Source organism: Peromyscus maniculatus, chromosome 9 (assembly GCF_049852395.1).
Source record: "Peromyscus maniculatus bairdii isolate BWxNUB_F1_BW_parent chromosome 9, HU_Pman_BW_mat_3.1, whole genome shotgun sequence".
In the NCBI taxonomy this organism is placed as follows: Eukaryota; Metazoa; Chordata; class Mammalia; order Rodentia; family Cricetidae; genus Peromyscus; species Peromyscus maniculatus.
Window position 1 is genome coordinate 424,833 of NC_134860.1, and position 13,304 is coordinate 438,136.

Consider the following 13,304-nt stretch of genomic DNA (forward strand, 5'->3'; position numbering starts at 1 on the left):
TGATAGCCAGAAGTCATAGTGCCTATGTATAATCCCAGCACTCTGGAGACTGAGGCAGGAGGATTTTGAGTTCAAAGCCAGCCTGGACTACATAATTCCAGGACAGCATGAGCTATAGAATGGAGACCCTGTCTCAAAATAAGGACAGAAAGGCTGGACAGTGGTGGCGCACGGCTCTAATCCCAGCGCTCAGGAGGCAGAGGCAGGCAGATCTCTGAGTTGCAGGACAGACTGGTCTACAGAGCAAGTTCTAGGACAGCCAGGGCTGTTAACATAGAGAAACTCTGTCTCAAAAACAACAAAAAGCTATAATTATTTCAGACTTGGCATGAAATTCTCAGGTAGATTTTTTTTTTTGGTTTTTCGAGATAGTGTTTCTCTGTGTAGCTTTGCACCTTTCCTGGAACTCGCTTTGGAGACCAGGCTGGCCTCGAACTCAGAGATCCGCCTGCCTCTGCTTCCCGAGTGCTGGGATTAAAGGCGTGCACCACCACCACCACCACCACCACCACCACCACCACCACCACCACCACCACCCCCCCACCCCCACCCCCACCCTTTCAGGTAGATCTTAAGAGAAATGTTGTGTAGTCTTGTGCATTGTATTGACTAAGGAAGTCCTCACATGTTTGTGCTTTCCTTGAGAAAAAGACATCTAGTATTAGGTTAGTAAGTGTTGATTACATGAATAAATGCATTCTGAGACTGGATGTTTAATTTAAATGCCAATTTAATGATACCCCTAACATTGTCATGCTCCCGTCAATACATTAGTTTGTTTAGAGATACAAATGACAGTTCAAAGAACAGCAGTTACTCTACTCACAAAAGACATGGGAGGTTTTTAAGTTTTTTATTTTTATACTTATCATCAGTTTGGTTTTTACTAATCTAGACTGTCTGATTGACTATAATACAATACTTTGCTTTTTATGAAAAAGGTTCCCTTAGGGATAGAGGTAGGAAACTTTTGCCAGAAACCATTAGTGACATAGTATGAACTGATAAACTTGTCTTAAAAATCACCATAGGGAAGCTGGACATTTTGGCAAATGTCTTTAATGCCAGCGCCCCAGCAATTGGGAGGCCGAAGTAAGCAGATCTCTATGAGTTTGAGGCTAATCTGATGTTCTTAGCACGTTCTCATAGTGAGACCTTGTCTCAAAAAGGGGGGGAAAAAGCCTGGGTGCTGGTCTCTTATCAGACATGCTTTGTAAATTTTGAACCATTCTATGGACTATCTTTTTACTCTTTGGGTAGAGTCCTTTTATGCACCAGCTTTTTTAGTTTTGATGAAGTTCATTATATGTTTTCCCCTTTATTTCTTGTGGATTTAGAGCCATATTCATGAAATCAGATTTAATTTTACAATCATGAATCTTGTCTTAGGGCATATAGTTTGGCTTCTTGAATTCAGAGCCAGGCCTACTGCACATGCTACACAAGTTGTGCAGTGTAAAACCCTGATGGGGATTCTGACTTGAAAACTCAAACAGACAGAATCTATAGAATTACAGAAAAAGCATATCCTGTAGGTCTCGGAGGGAAGACAAGGCAAAGCAGAGTGTCCCTTAGGCACAGAAGTTGATAATTATCCTAGAAATGTGTGTTTGGTTTTAATACGGCAAGGTAATTAGTTCCGATGCAGAGGTTGCTCTTTTTGTGTTTTACCTAATATCCACTTTGTACTAAATGGAAAAATAAAACCTAAGAATAATGTCTGTGGAAGAAAAAACCAAGAGTACTGGTTTATATTGGCTCTTACTAGAAACTAGAAACTTTCTCATTTGTAATGAGAAAGTGGATTTGGTGTTTTCACAAGAAGAAAGAGAAAATACTTGCTCTAAGTCAAGAAGATTTATGTGCAAACACCACGCAAAGGTGCATTAAGATGACTCTGCTAATGTTAAGCCCTTCTTGTGCTCTGTTACATCAGACACTGAATAACCCTTTTTAAATCAAATATTTATAATCATAGAACTGCGGTGTGTTTCCTCACATTTGTGAGCTTTTCATGGAGCTTCCTGGCATCTATTGGATGTTTTTAAAGAGTTGTTTCAGAATTTTGTGCATCCACACAGTGTGTTTTGATTAAGCCCACCTGCCGCCCCTCCACTAGTGACTAGGCCTGGAGCTCAGGATGTGTCTTAGACCTAATGAAGTTTCCTGCATCAGAGTGCAGAGTGAAGCCTGCTGCACTGCTGCGTTCTTGTCACTTCTCATTTTAAAAGAGCACATGTAGATTACTATATAATAATCTTCATTATTATCCAGAACTACCGACTGTGAGAAATATGGAACTTATTTCTAAATTATTTCCCTCCCAGCATTTAGTTTTTGTTACAGAAAAATCATTTGAGCCAAAATATGAGTCCTGTAGCATGTGTGATGTGACTAAGAGATGCTAAGGGTGAGCATGCCAGGCAAACATTCTATCATTAAGTTACATCTTCAGTCCAGTTTATAAGAGTTTTTATGTTTTTTTTTTTCTTTTAGGTGAAATTCCTAAGCAAGTTAAAGTAAAAAAATTGAAGAACCTAAAAACTCTGGATTCTAAACCTGGTATTGACTTTTATTTTGTGTATACTTGTGAATGTCTGCATGCAAGTGTCGTAGTGTATGTGTGGCGGTCAGAGGACAGTATTTGGGAGTCATTTCTCTCCTTCCTCCATGGATTGCAGGGCTGAGTGTAGCTCACACAGTGAGGCCTGCATAGCCAGTGCCTGTCCCAGCTGAGTCATCCTGCTAGCCAGACCTTATTAATCTGAAGTGTGTGCTCATCTAGGTTGTTGGGCTTTTCTGTTTATCTATCTTCTTTTCTTAGGAGTTTATACCTCTTACAAGCCATATCTAAACAGAGATGAGGAGATCATAAAACAACTCCAGAAGGTAACTGCTTGCTCATATTATTAATTTAAATCTCCTTGTTGAGGTCTGTAGTATTTAGTTAGGCAATGTGTGTGTGTGTGGGGGGGGGATTGTTTTTGTTTTTATGTGTAGTAATGTGAAATAGAACTTCACTTCTTAAAAACAATACTGCTGGTTAAACCAGGGCCTCATGCATGCTAGGCAAGTGCTTTACCATTGAGGCATATCCCTAACCTAGAATCTCACCTGGTTTGCCTAGAACTCACTGCTAGGCATGAACTTGTAATCCTCCTGCTTCTACCTCGTAAATACTGTGTTCCATGCCTGTGCCATTGTGCCTTGGCTTGGATTCTCTTTGAAAAATTAAAAAATCTGTGCGTGTGCGTGCATGCACTTACATGATGGAGGGGTCAGGGAACCATTGTAGTGTCAATTCTCTCTTCCCACCTTTTATGTGAGTTCCAGGGGAAAATGCCTTTATTCACTGAGCCATCTTGCTAGCCCTGAACAACTTTTGTTTTTTGCCTCACATACCTCAGCCCTGTATTACTTTTCAGTCCAAGCTTTAGGTCTGGATGTCATGGCTCATCCCTGTAATACCAACACTAGGCAACTGAAATAGGACAAGCTTAAGTTCTAGACCAGCCTGGCTAAATAGTGAGTCCTCGTCTCAAAAATAGATAGTGCTGGCGAGATGGCTCGAGAGGTGAAGGTGTTGGCTGCCAGGCTGCCAGCCTGAGTTTAATCTCTGGGACCCACCTGATGTCAGAGAGAGGAGAAGCTAACTCCAAACACTTTGCTGTTGTCCATGTGTGCCACTTCCCACCTCCCGAATCATACACATACACTGCCGCACGCAAAATAAATGCATAAACCTGAGTTCACTCCCAGGAGCCAATGCGAGAAAGAGAGAACTGACTCCAGCAAGCTGTACTCTGATGTGTACAAGCACTCCTTGGTACATATATGCACATGCACCCATATACACAAGTAAGGGTAATAAAGATTTTTAATTGAAAAAAATCAAAAGACTAGGAGCTGCAGAGATGGCTTAGTTGGTAAGGTGCATGCACACATAATCAAGACACCAGTGCAGCAGTAGTCATAGACTTGAGTATTGGTTTTGTAGCTATAGAAAAACAAGTCAGTCTGGAAACTTAGACATTGTTGTAAATTGTCTGTAGCATCTAACAGTAAGAGAAAGTATTTTTTAAAGATGTCAGTTGTATTAATACAGCATATGCAAAATAAAGATTATTTTTCACTGTGAACTGATGCTCTTAAGTATGGGATAAATGATATTAATAAATCTATAGGGTCTCAAATTTATGTTTGAGTGATAAAAGCAAATTATATGTATCAGTACAGTACTATTATATATGTACATACATTCTGTAATGCTTAAGGCTGGTTAAATGTACCCATTTCTTCAAACATTTATAATTTTTTTGTGGTGACACATTTATATTCCTTCCTTTTATGTTTTTGAGATATGTAGTATGTAATTGTTCTGTGGCCACCCTACTGTACAATAATAACACACCAAAACTGCTTGCTGCTCTCCGGCTGTAACTTAGTACAGTTACAGAAAGATCAGCCTTCCCCTCCCCACCCCGACTCCCTAGCCTCTAGCTAAAACTTCCTTTTACAGTTTTACAAAATGAACTTCTAATTAAGTTATTTTTCGATAACATTCTAGGGTTTGTTTTTTTTATTGGTTGTTGATTGGTATTAAATTTAAATGCCTGTTTACAAAGCAGTTGGACTTGGTCATTATCTTACATTCCCGAACATTAACATATGGGCTTCTGTCTTCTCTCAAGGGTGTACAGCAGAAACGTCCTTCTGAGGCTCAAAGTGTTATTCTCCGACGCTATTTTTTGGAACTGACACAAAGTTTCATCATTCCATTAGTAAGTTATTAATCTTAATAAATGTGATTTCTGTCCTCTGTATTGTAAGTTCTATGATTTACCAGTTAATGTGTTTATTGATTTAAAAGTTATTTATGAGAGACCTGGATTCTTTGTTCTCATTCCCTTAGGTAAGTCATTGATCCTCAGTTTGCTTGTCCACATGTGGCTGGTTCTATGGTCCCTAAATACCTTTCAAGTTTGTTGTGACATTTTTTAAGTAGGGTTGGAGTTTATTAAAAGACCTTTAATATATATTTCAAGCACTAGGATTAAGGGAGAAAGAATAGCACTCAGAAAGATACCCCTAAGAATATGGCTGTGGGCTTCTTAAAGGATTGTCACATGTTATAAGTCTTGATTGAGATACTGATACAATTTTTTGACTTGATAAAATTTTATTCCTTTTTACTTCCCATTTTTTAAATAGACATACAATTGTCTGCGTTGCTTTTCTATTTCTGTGATAAGAGACGATGATCAAGTCAACTTATAGAAGAAAGAGTTTATTGGAGCTTATAGTTGCAGAGGGTTAGAGTTCATGACCATCACGGAGGGGAGCATGGCAGCATGCAGGCAGGCATGGTGCTGGAGCAGTAGCTGAGAGTCTTAAGTCTTGATCCACAGTCATGAAGCAGAGAGAGCTAATTGGGAATGCCATGGGCTTTTGAAACTTCAGTTGACCCCTAGTGACACACCTCCACCAACAAGGCCACACCTCCTAATCCTTCCCAAACTTCCCAGTTTCACCAGCTGGGACCAAATATGTAAATACACGAGTCCCTGATTATTATTCAACCACACAGAATGCACAGAATTAAACTGATGGGAGTGGGGCATGCACAGTAATGAAGGAGGGTGGTGCTGGGATTGATCCCAAGGCCTTGCACATGCAAAGCAAATACTCTACCACTGAGCTATAGCCCCAACACTATAACTGCTGATTTTAACAGATGAGAAAATTAAGCACAAAGAAGATTAAATCCATTATTCTAGGTGATAAAAAATACAAGATACCAGCTAGCTGCCTCTAATAAACTGATTGATCATCCAAGGTGATTACCTAACAGTCAGATACTGAAGTGGAACATTACTGTCCCAGCACTTGAGAGACAGCAATGGGAGGGTTATTGAAAATTAGAATACAATCAAGATCTCACAGTGCCATCCTGCCTCAAAAACAAAAAAAAACATCAGCACAAAAAAGAGCTGAGCATGGTGGCACATGCCTTTAATCTGAGCATTTGGAAGGCAAAGGCAGGCAGATCTCTGTGAGTTCCAGGACAGCCAGGGTTGTTATACACAGAAAACCTATCTCAGAAAACAAAACAAAAAAATAAAACAACAACAACAACAAAAGGCCTTGTTTTGCAAAAGCAGAATCAGGTTAGTTTATCAACTGCCCAGTGGAGCATGTGGCTATATCCTCATTAGTATTTGTTACTTAAGAACCATTAGTCAAGTGTAGTCCCTCCCTCTCTTCCTTCCCTCTGTCTTTCCTTTGGTCCTTAGCCTTGACTGCCATGGAATCTGATTACATGTGTGTGCCACCATACCTGGACAAGTGTAGTGTTTACTAGGTACCCCAAAGCCCATTAAATACATTATTAAAGTTGTATCACCATATAGCCACAATGTTTTACACAAATTGTAGAAGTCCTTTTTCATCAGGACTGCCAGCCCACAAATAACAACATGGAGACTTATTATTAATTATGAAAGCTTGGCCTTTAGCTTAGGCTTGTTGCAACTAGCTCTTATATCTTAAATTAACCCATTTATGTTAATCTGTGTTCTGCCACATGGTGTTACCTCTCTTCCATCTTGCACCTCCTGTTTCCTCTCTTTGCTTGGAAGTCCTGCTTATACCCTGCCTGGCTGTTGACCATTCAGGTTTTTATTACACCAATCACAGCAATACATCTTCACACAGTGTACAAATATCCCACAACAATAAACCTTGTATTATTCAGATGTTTTATCACTGTGACAAATTCCTGGAAAAAAAAGTTAAAGAAGAGGATTTATTTTGACTCATAATTTTAGAGACGAGTAAAAGGTTAGCCTATTGCTATTGTTTTAGGCATGAGACAAGGTAGACTATCACAGCAATGTGAACTTGTAACACAGGCTGCCCACTTCATGAGAAGGGGCCAGGGCCAGGGTGTATATTCAGAGTTGTGTTGTTAGTGACCTCTAGCCATGGCCTACTTCATTAATAGCCCATTCCATACAAACTCAGCAGTGGATTAACCCACTAATGAATTTAGTACTTTCATGATCCAATTACCTCTCAATTTCATCACCAGTTAGAGAACCAAGCCTTCAACATAGGAATCTTTTTGGCAGGATACTTTATATCCAACCACAGAACCCCCTTAATGTAGTGATTTTAGTATCAGTGTTACTCATTCTTTAGGAACTGAAGTGTTTCAATTGAATTAATTTTTAAATTACTATGTACACTTTAGTGTAGTGAAGCTATTTTTAGTAGATACTTATGTCACTTATCCAAAGACAATTTACTGCCAAGTGCTACATTAGATATTAACAAGTCCAACATGCATACCAGTTTATCCTCTAGGTATTATAAATGTTTTTGGTGATTGTTTTTTGTTTGATTTTTGAGACAGTGCCTTTCTATATAGCTTTGGCTGGTCTAGAACTCATAGAGATCCTCCCGCCTCTGCCTCCCAAATGCTGGGATCAAAGGCGTGCGCCACCACACCTGGCTTTGGTGATCGTTCTATGAATTTATGTATGTGCAGCATTCATAGAACAAATAATTACAAGTGATGCAGACACCCAAGGATTCAGGTTAGGTTTGTGTTAGCTGTCACAGACCCAGATATAAATCCCCACTAGGTGGGCAAAGCTGGATCCAGCTTTTCATCAGAAATGACCAGTGGAGGGTGTCAGATGCAGCAAAGAGGAAGAAATACCCAGAAAAGCTGCCGAGAAAATGCCTCTTCCACCATAGTACTGCTGTTTCTCATACTGAGAAGCTGCTGTTTCTCATACTGGGTTTTTCAGGAGGAACTTCTTGAGTGGGGTCGAGGAGGATATTTTCTGGATGAATCAGCCAACCCCATATCTAATTTATGGCTCCCTTCATGTTTGTTTTTCAGCTTCTTCCCTTCTCTTAAATACCATCTTTCTCAGACTAGGAGCTCTTATCTGCTCCAGTGATGTGGGGATCTGTTTCAGGAGGGAGTAAGGAATCTGCTATAGTGAGAACTTGTGGCACTCCTAGATTCAGATTCATACTAAGCCCCTGGAAGTCTTTTTCCCTATCACCCCTATAAATAGAAACCAAGGCTGGAGCTAAGTTCCTGTTTCCCTTATTGCTGAAGTATGTCAGCAATCCTGCAAGTTTTGGTGCACAGGCTGCTCTATGACATGGACCCCGGGGTGGCTACCTCTGCCTGGTCAGGGTTAGTGCAGGGCAGTGTGCTGTACTTTGGCCCAAGTTGGCCCAGGGAGTACATAGTCCTGGTACACACATCTACTGAACTACTGTTGTGAGATTTTATATAATGCCTGCATTTTGTACTTTAAAAGGTCACCTTGGAGTTTCTTCTTCTAATACGTTTTTTTGTTTGTTTGTTGTTTTGTTTGAGATAGCGTCTCACTATGTAGTCTTGGCTGCCTAGAAATCACTGTATAGATCAGGATGGCCTCCAACTCACAGAGATCTGCTTCTGCCTCTCAAGTTGTGGGATTAAAGACATGTGCTACCATGTCTGACTGATACTATTTTCTTGAACAGAATTTGATACCACATCCAAGAAAATAAATAACTCTATGACAAAGGGAACTATGTGTGTCTTGTTCCTTAGCACTCCCGCAGTCTGATGTAGGGTAGACTTTTAACTATTTATTGAGTAAATGACTAATAGAGCCATTCTAAGGAATTTAGTGGACTGACATATAAATATAGGCAGTATCACAATAGCTTGGTCTGGAGATTGTATCATTGCTTTTATGTCATTATTAACAGAATCTATGAAGATACAAAAGCAACCTGAAGATCTTTGTTGTCCATTTTAGAAAAAAGTATTCTTTCTTCATTTGGAGATCGAATTTTGATTCATTTAAACCTGTGTTGTGTTGGGGATGTAATTCAGTGGTACAATAAGAATTGGTGGTGAGACCTTGGATTTGATACCTAGAATCAAACAAATAAGACACCTTGTTTAAGTAGATCAACTTTTTTTGGTACACAAGAGCACAGACTGAGCCGGGCCTGGTCACTCACTCCTGTGGTCCCTCCCAGCATTCAGGACGCCGGAGCAGAAGGGCTGTCACAAGCTGAAAGCCAGCCAGGGCTGTGGGTTAGATGCTGTCTCAAACAACAGCAAAGCCAATCAAAATGCAGAGTTTTTTTTTTTTTTTTTTTTGGTTTTTCGAGACAGGGTTTCTCTGTGTAGCTTTGCGCCTTTCCTGGAACTCACTTTGGAGACCAGGCTGGCCTTGAACTCACGGAGATCCGCCTGCCTCTGCCTCCCGAGTGCTGGGATTAAAGGCGTGCGCCACCACCGCCCGGCCCAAAATGCAGAGTTTTAGAGTCCAGTTCCAACTGATAAATCCACAGCACAGTGCCTACACTGAGGGTTTAGGGATTATTGTGGGAAAGGGAATGGAATGTTTGTAAGATCCAGAGAAAAAGGAAGTTTTCTGTGAGATTGTATCTTAGAAATATCAGAAGCTATACCCATGAAGTCTCACCACCATGGCTGCCGAAACATGACCTGAGCAGTGATGGCAGCAATAGGCATGCTCACATAGAAGGGGAAAGTTCGTGAGGCTTCGACCTAGACAGAAACTCCAGCCAGCTAAGAAATGCTGAGAGTGGGAGAAAGTCTTCCCTGGGAAGAGCTCACCATTGGCTATCCAATACCAAAAGGTCAGCCCTGAAAACACACAGACAAGTAACATTATACAGGCAGAGCAGGTTATATTCACGTATGTGAGAGACCACACACACACACACACACACACACACACACACACACACATAAACACACGCACGCACGCACGCAGGCACTCACGCGCGCACGCAGTTCGAGAAGCCATGAATGTGAAGAGACAGTGGGCTTGTGGTTATATGGAAGGTTTGGAAGGATGAAAGGGATGTAATTATAATCTTAAAAATATTTAAATAAATAGCAACAATAAAAGAAAGAAAAGTGAGGGAATATCAAGTATATCTGAATTCAAGTTCAAAAAATGAGTCTGGTCAGGCTGTTTAGCTTTTTGAAGCTTCAGTTTCCCAGTAGTTACTTTCACAAATCGTGGTTTCAAGGATTACCAGAGATGAAGCATTTAAAGTGTTAAGTATATTTTCTGACATAGTCAACACAGTTAACTATTGTCATTCAAATTATAAGGGGCTGGAGAGATGCTGTGCAGTTAGGGGAACTTGCTGCTCTTGCAGAGAGGACCCGATATCTGTTCCAGCACCCATTTCCAGAGGCTCAAAACCACCTGTAATTCTAACTTGAGGGCATTTAACACCAGGCTTCTGGTGTCCATGAGTATGAATGTGCATGTGCCTGCACACACACATAAATAAAAAATAAACCTTAAAAATATATCTGAGTTTAGATAGAAGAGCATAGTCCTGTAATTCCAACAATTGGTGTGGGGACAGGAAGATCATGATTTCAAGGATAGCCAGGAGTACACAGCAAGACCCTGTTTGAACAAACCAAACAAGAGCTGGTGAGAGAGCTCCGAAGGAAAGGCATTTGCTGCACAAGCCTGACAACTTGTTCAGTCACATGTAAAGGTGGAAGGGGAGAACCAACCCGCAGAGTTGTCCTCTGACTTCCATGTGTGTGCTCTGGTACACAAGCCCATATGGACCATGCACTCACACATAAATAATTTTAAACAAGTGAAGATAAGAACTGGACACAGTGTCATGTCTCAGTTACTTGGGAAGCTAAGGTGGAAGATCACTTGAGCCCATGAGTTCAAAATCAGCTTGTGCAGTACAGCAAGCCACCAATCTTGGAACAAAGGAAAAGTAACCTGTTTTGAGTATCCACGTCTTGGTTAAATTTTGTTGAAACATGACTTTCCAAGTCAGTTTAACTGGAGCAGTCTTTTGTAGGAAATGGTGAAATTATTGAAGGAACATGATGGAATAATTCAGATTCAGCTTGTCAAGGTGCTCATTGAGGAAAGGCACTTGCTGCCAAGCCTCACAATCTGAGTTCCATCCTAGATCCCTGAGATCTACATGATAGAAGGGAAGAGCACTTATTTCCACATACATGCCATGCATATGCATGTGCACTTGCATGCACATGTGCCAAGAGAAACACACAGTAAATAAATGAATGTAATAACTTAAAAATATTTTTTAAAAAAACCACTGTGGATCACTTTTTCCTTCAACATACTCACAAGATCTATCACTTCTGTGACTCCATGAGGTATGCAGTTTTTTACCTCACCACCAAGCAGTCAGCTCTGCAGTAGATACCAGCAAGGTATCTTCTAATTCAATTCTGACACTATACCTGGTGATAGCTTCAGATGCCAAATGCTGAGGGCTGGATTCTTGAGTTTGCTCTACTCCATGTTAGATGCCAGTCCCACGCTCCAGTCTGTGCTTAGTACTGATCCACTGTAAATCCCATAATCCCTTCTTCAGAATCTACTCATTTATTTTGAGAGACTCAGGGAAACATTCATGTTAGTTGGTTTATTATACAAAACATTACAAAGAGGATAGGTAGATGATAGATAGATAGATAGATAGATAGATAGATAGATAGATAGATAGATAGATAGGGTAGGGTGGGGTGGGGTAGGGTATGGAGGAAGAGACATAGAGCTTGCAATATGTCTCTGAATGTGCCACCCACTATAAATGTCATGTATTCTGCTATCTTGAAACTCTTTAGCCCATGTCCTTTGGATTGCTACAGAGACTTCATTGCATAAGCATGATTGAAGCATGTATATCTGTGTCCAAATGTTATTGGCAAAAAGAGTGCATGTTCTGGTCCGATGCTATCATACTGAGTGGTGACCATCAGCAAAGCCTGTCTGTCAGATCCTTTCTTTGCAGGTGTGATTGAGACTTTTTCTGACAGAAATGGAGGTCTTAACCACTCCTTGTAGACAAGCTAGAGTAGAGAAGTCATGGTCAGCAAGGCCAGGGAAGATGAGATTTTTGTAACCTACTGTGGGGAAGAGAAATTCTAGTTTTTATGAACTACCTATAGTAGGGAGTTATAAACCTGAAAACTGTGTGGAAAAAAAAAGTGTGTGTGTATGTGTATGTCCTAGTATGACTTAGAAAACCATTTTATTAAAATGTAAGACCCTTAAGTAAGACTGTGTAAGAACTAACATTCATTCATTCATTCATCTGTCTATCTATCTATATCTATCTATCTATCTATCTATCTATCTATCTATCTATCTATCTATCTATTTATTTATTTATTTATTTTGGCTTTAGGAAAGATATGTGGCAAGCTTGATGCCTTTGCAGAAAAGTATTTCTCCATGGAAGGTATGTGCTAGTCAAGCACTTTCCTCTTTGAGTTGTCTAGCTATAATTTCCTTCTTTGAATAGAGCGGTTCCTTATCTCTAAACGTAGAATGCCTTGTTTTCTAGAGTCCACCCCAGTTAAGACAGTTCCTTCCAGAAGAATTTATGAAAACACTTGAAAAAACGGGGCCTCAGCTCACATCTGGAATAAAGGGAGATTGGATTGGACTTTACCGGTTAATCACTTTACTTATTTTCCACCTACCTGTGAATCTTTACTTAAAAAACTAGTTGTAAAACCTAGATTATTCAGGTAGCATGTATCTCTGAACTATAAGAAAGAAATGAAAGGCTAGCATGGTGGCACATTGTAATCCAAACACTTGGGAGGGAGAGTCAAGAGGATCCAGAGTTAAATGTCATCCTCAGCTTCATAGCAAGTTTGAGGCTTACCTGGGTTACTTGAGACCTTGGGTGGGTTTGTTTGTTTATTTTTTGTTTTATTTGTTTGTTGTCTTGTTTTTAAGAGGGGTTATTGAAAGAAGAAATAAGTATTAACTAAACTTTGCCTTTTTTAAAATTTATTTTTGTAGGCAATTTCTAAAGTCTCCTAATTTTGATGGCTGGTTCAAGACCCGTCGGAAAGAAATGACCCAAAAATTGGAGGCACTCCATCTAGAAGCTCTTTGTGAAGAGGTTAGAAAACAGTGTGTTAGTATGATGCAAGTATTAAGAGTACAAAAAATATTTTTAGAGTTTGAAAATAATACTTAGAATCCACTTTAATACATTTACTTATTTTGTGTGTGTGTGTATGTGTGCATGTATGCATGTTATAGTGTGAGTGTGGAGGTCAGAGGACAGCTTTCATGAATCAGTTCTCTCTTACCATGAGGGTCCCAGGTCTAAACTAGGGTGTCTGGCTTGGCAGTAATGCCTTTCTCCACCAAGCCCCACTTTATTATTATAAATAGTACTCATAGCTAATGTGCTCATATCTTGTCCTATGA

General features: G+C 40.0%; 1 protein-coding gene across 2 annotated transcripts in view; it reads left to right on the top strand.

The window, feature by feature from the left end:
* Positions 1 to 13,304, top strand: part of Dennd6a (DENN domain containing 6A) — a 49,401-nt gene that overhangs the window by 31,733 nt on the left and 4,364 nt on the right. The window contains exons 13-18 of one of the 2 annotated variants that reach the window (XM_076544096.1): positions 2,497 to 2,562; positions 2,825 to 2,889; positions 4,692 to 4,781; positions 12,262 to 12,315; positions 12,421 to 12,530; positions 12,888 to 13,016. In XM_076544096.1, coding sequence (XP_076400211.1) covers positions 2,497 to 2,562; positions 2,825 to 2,889; positions 4,692 to 4,781; positions 12,262 to 12,315; positions 12,421 to 12,530; positions 12,888 to 13,016 — 514 coding nt within the window. The remainder of the gene's footprint in view (positions 1 to 2,496; positions 2,563 to 2,824; positions 2,890 to 4,691; positions 4,782 to 12,261; positions 12,316 to 12,420; positions 12,531 to 12,887; positions 13,017 to 13,304) is intronic. The other variant, XM_076544095.1, reaches the window with a different exon arrangement.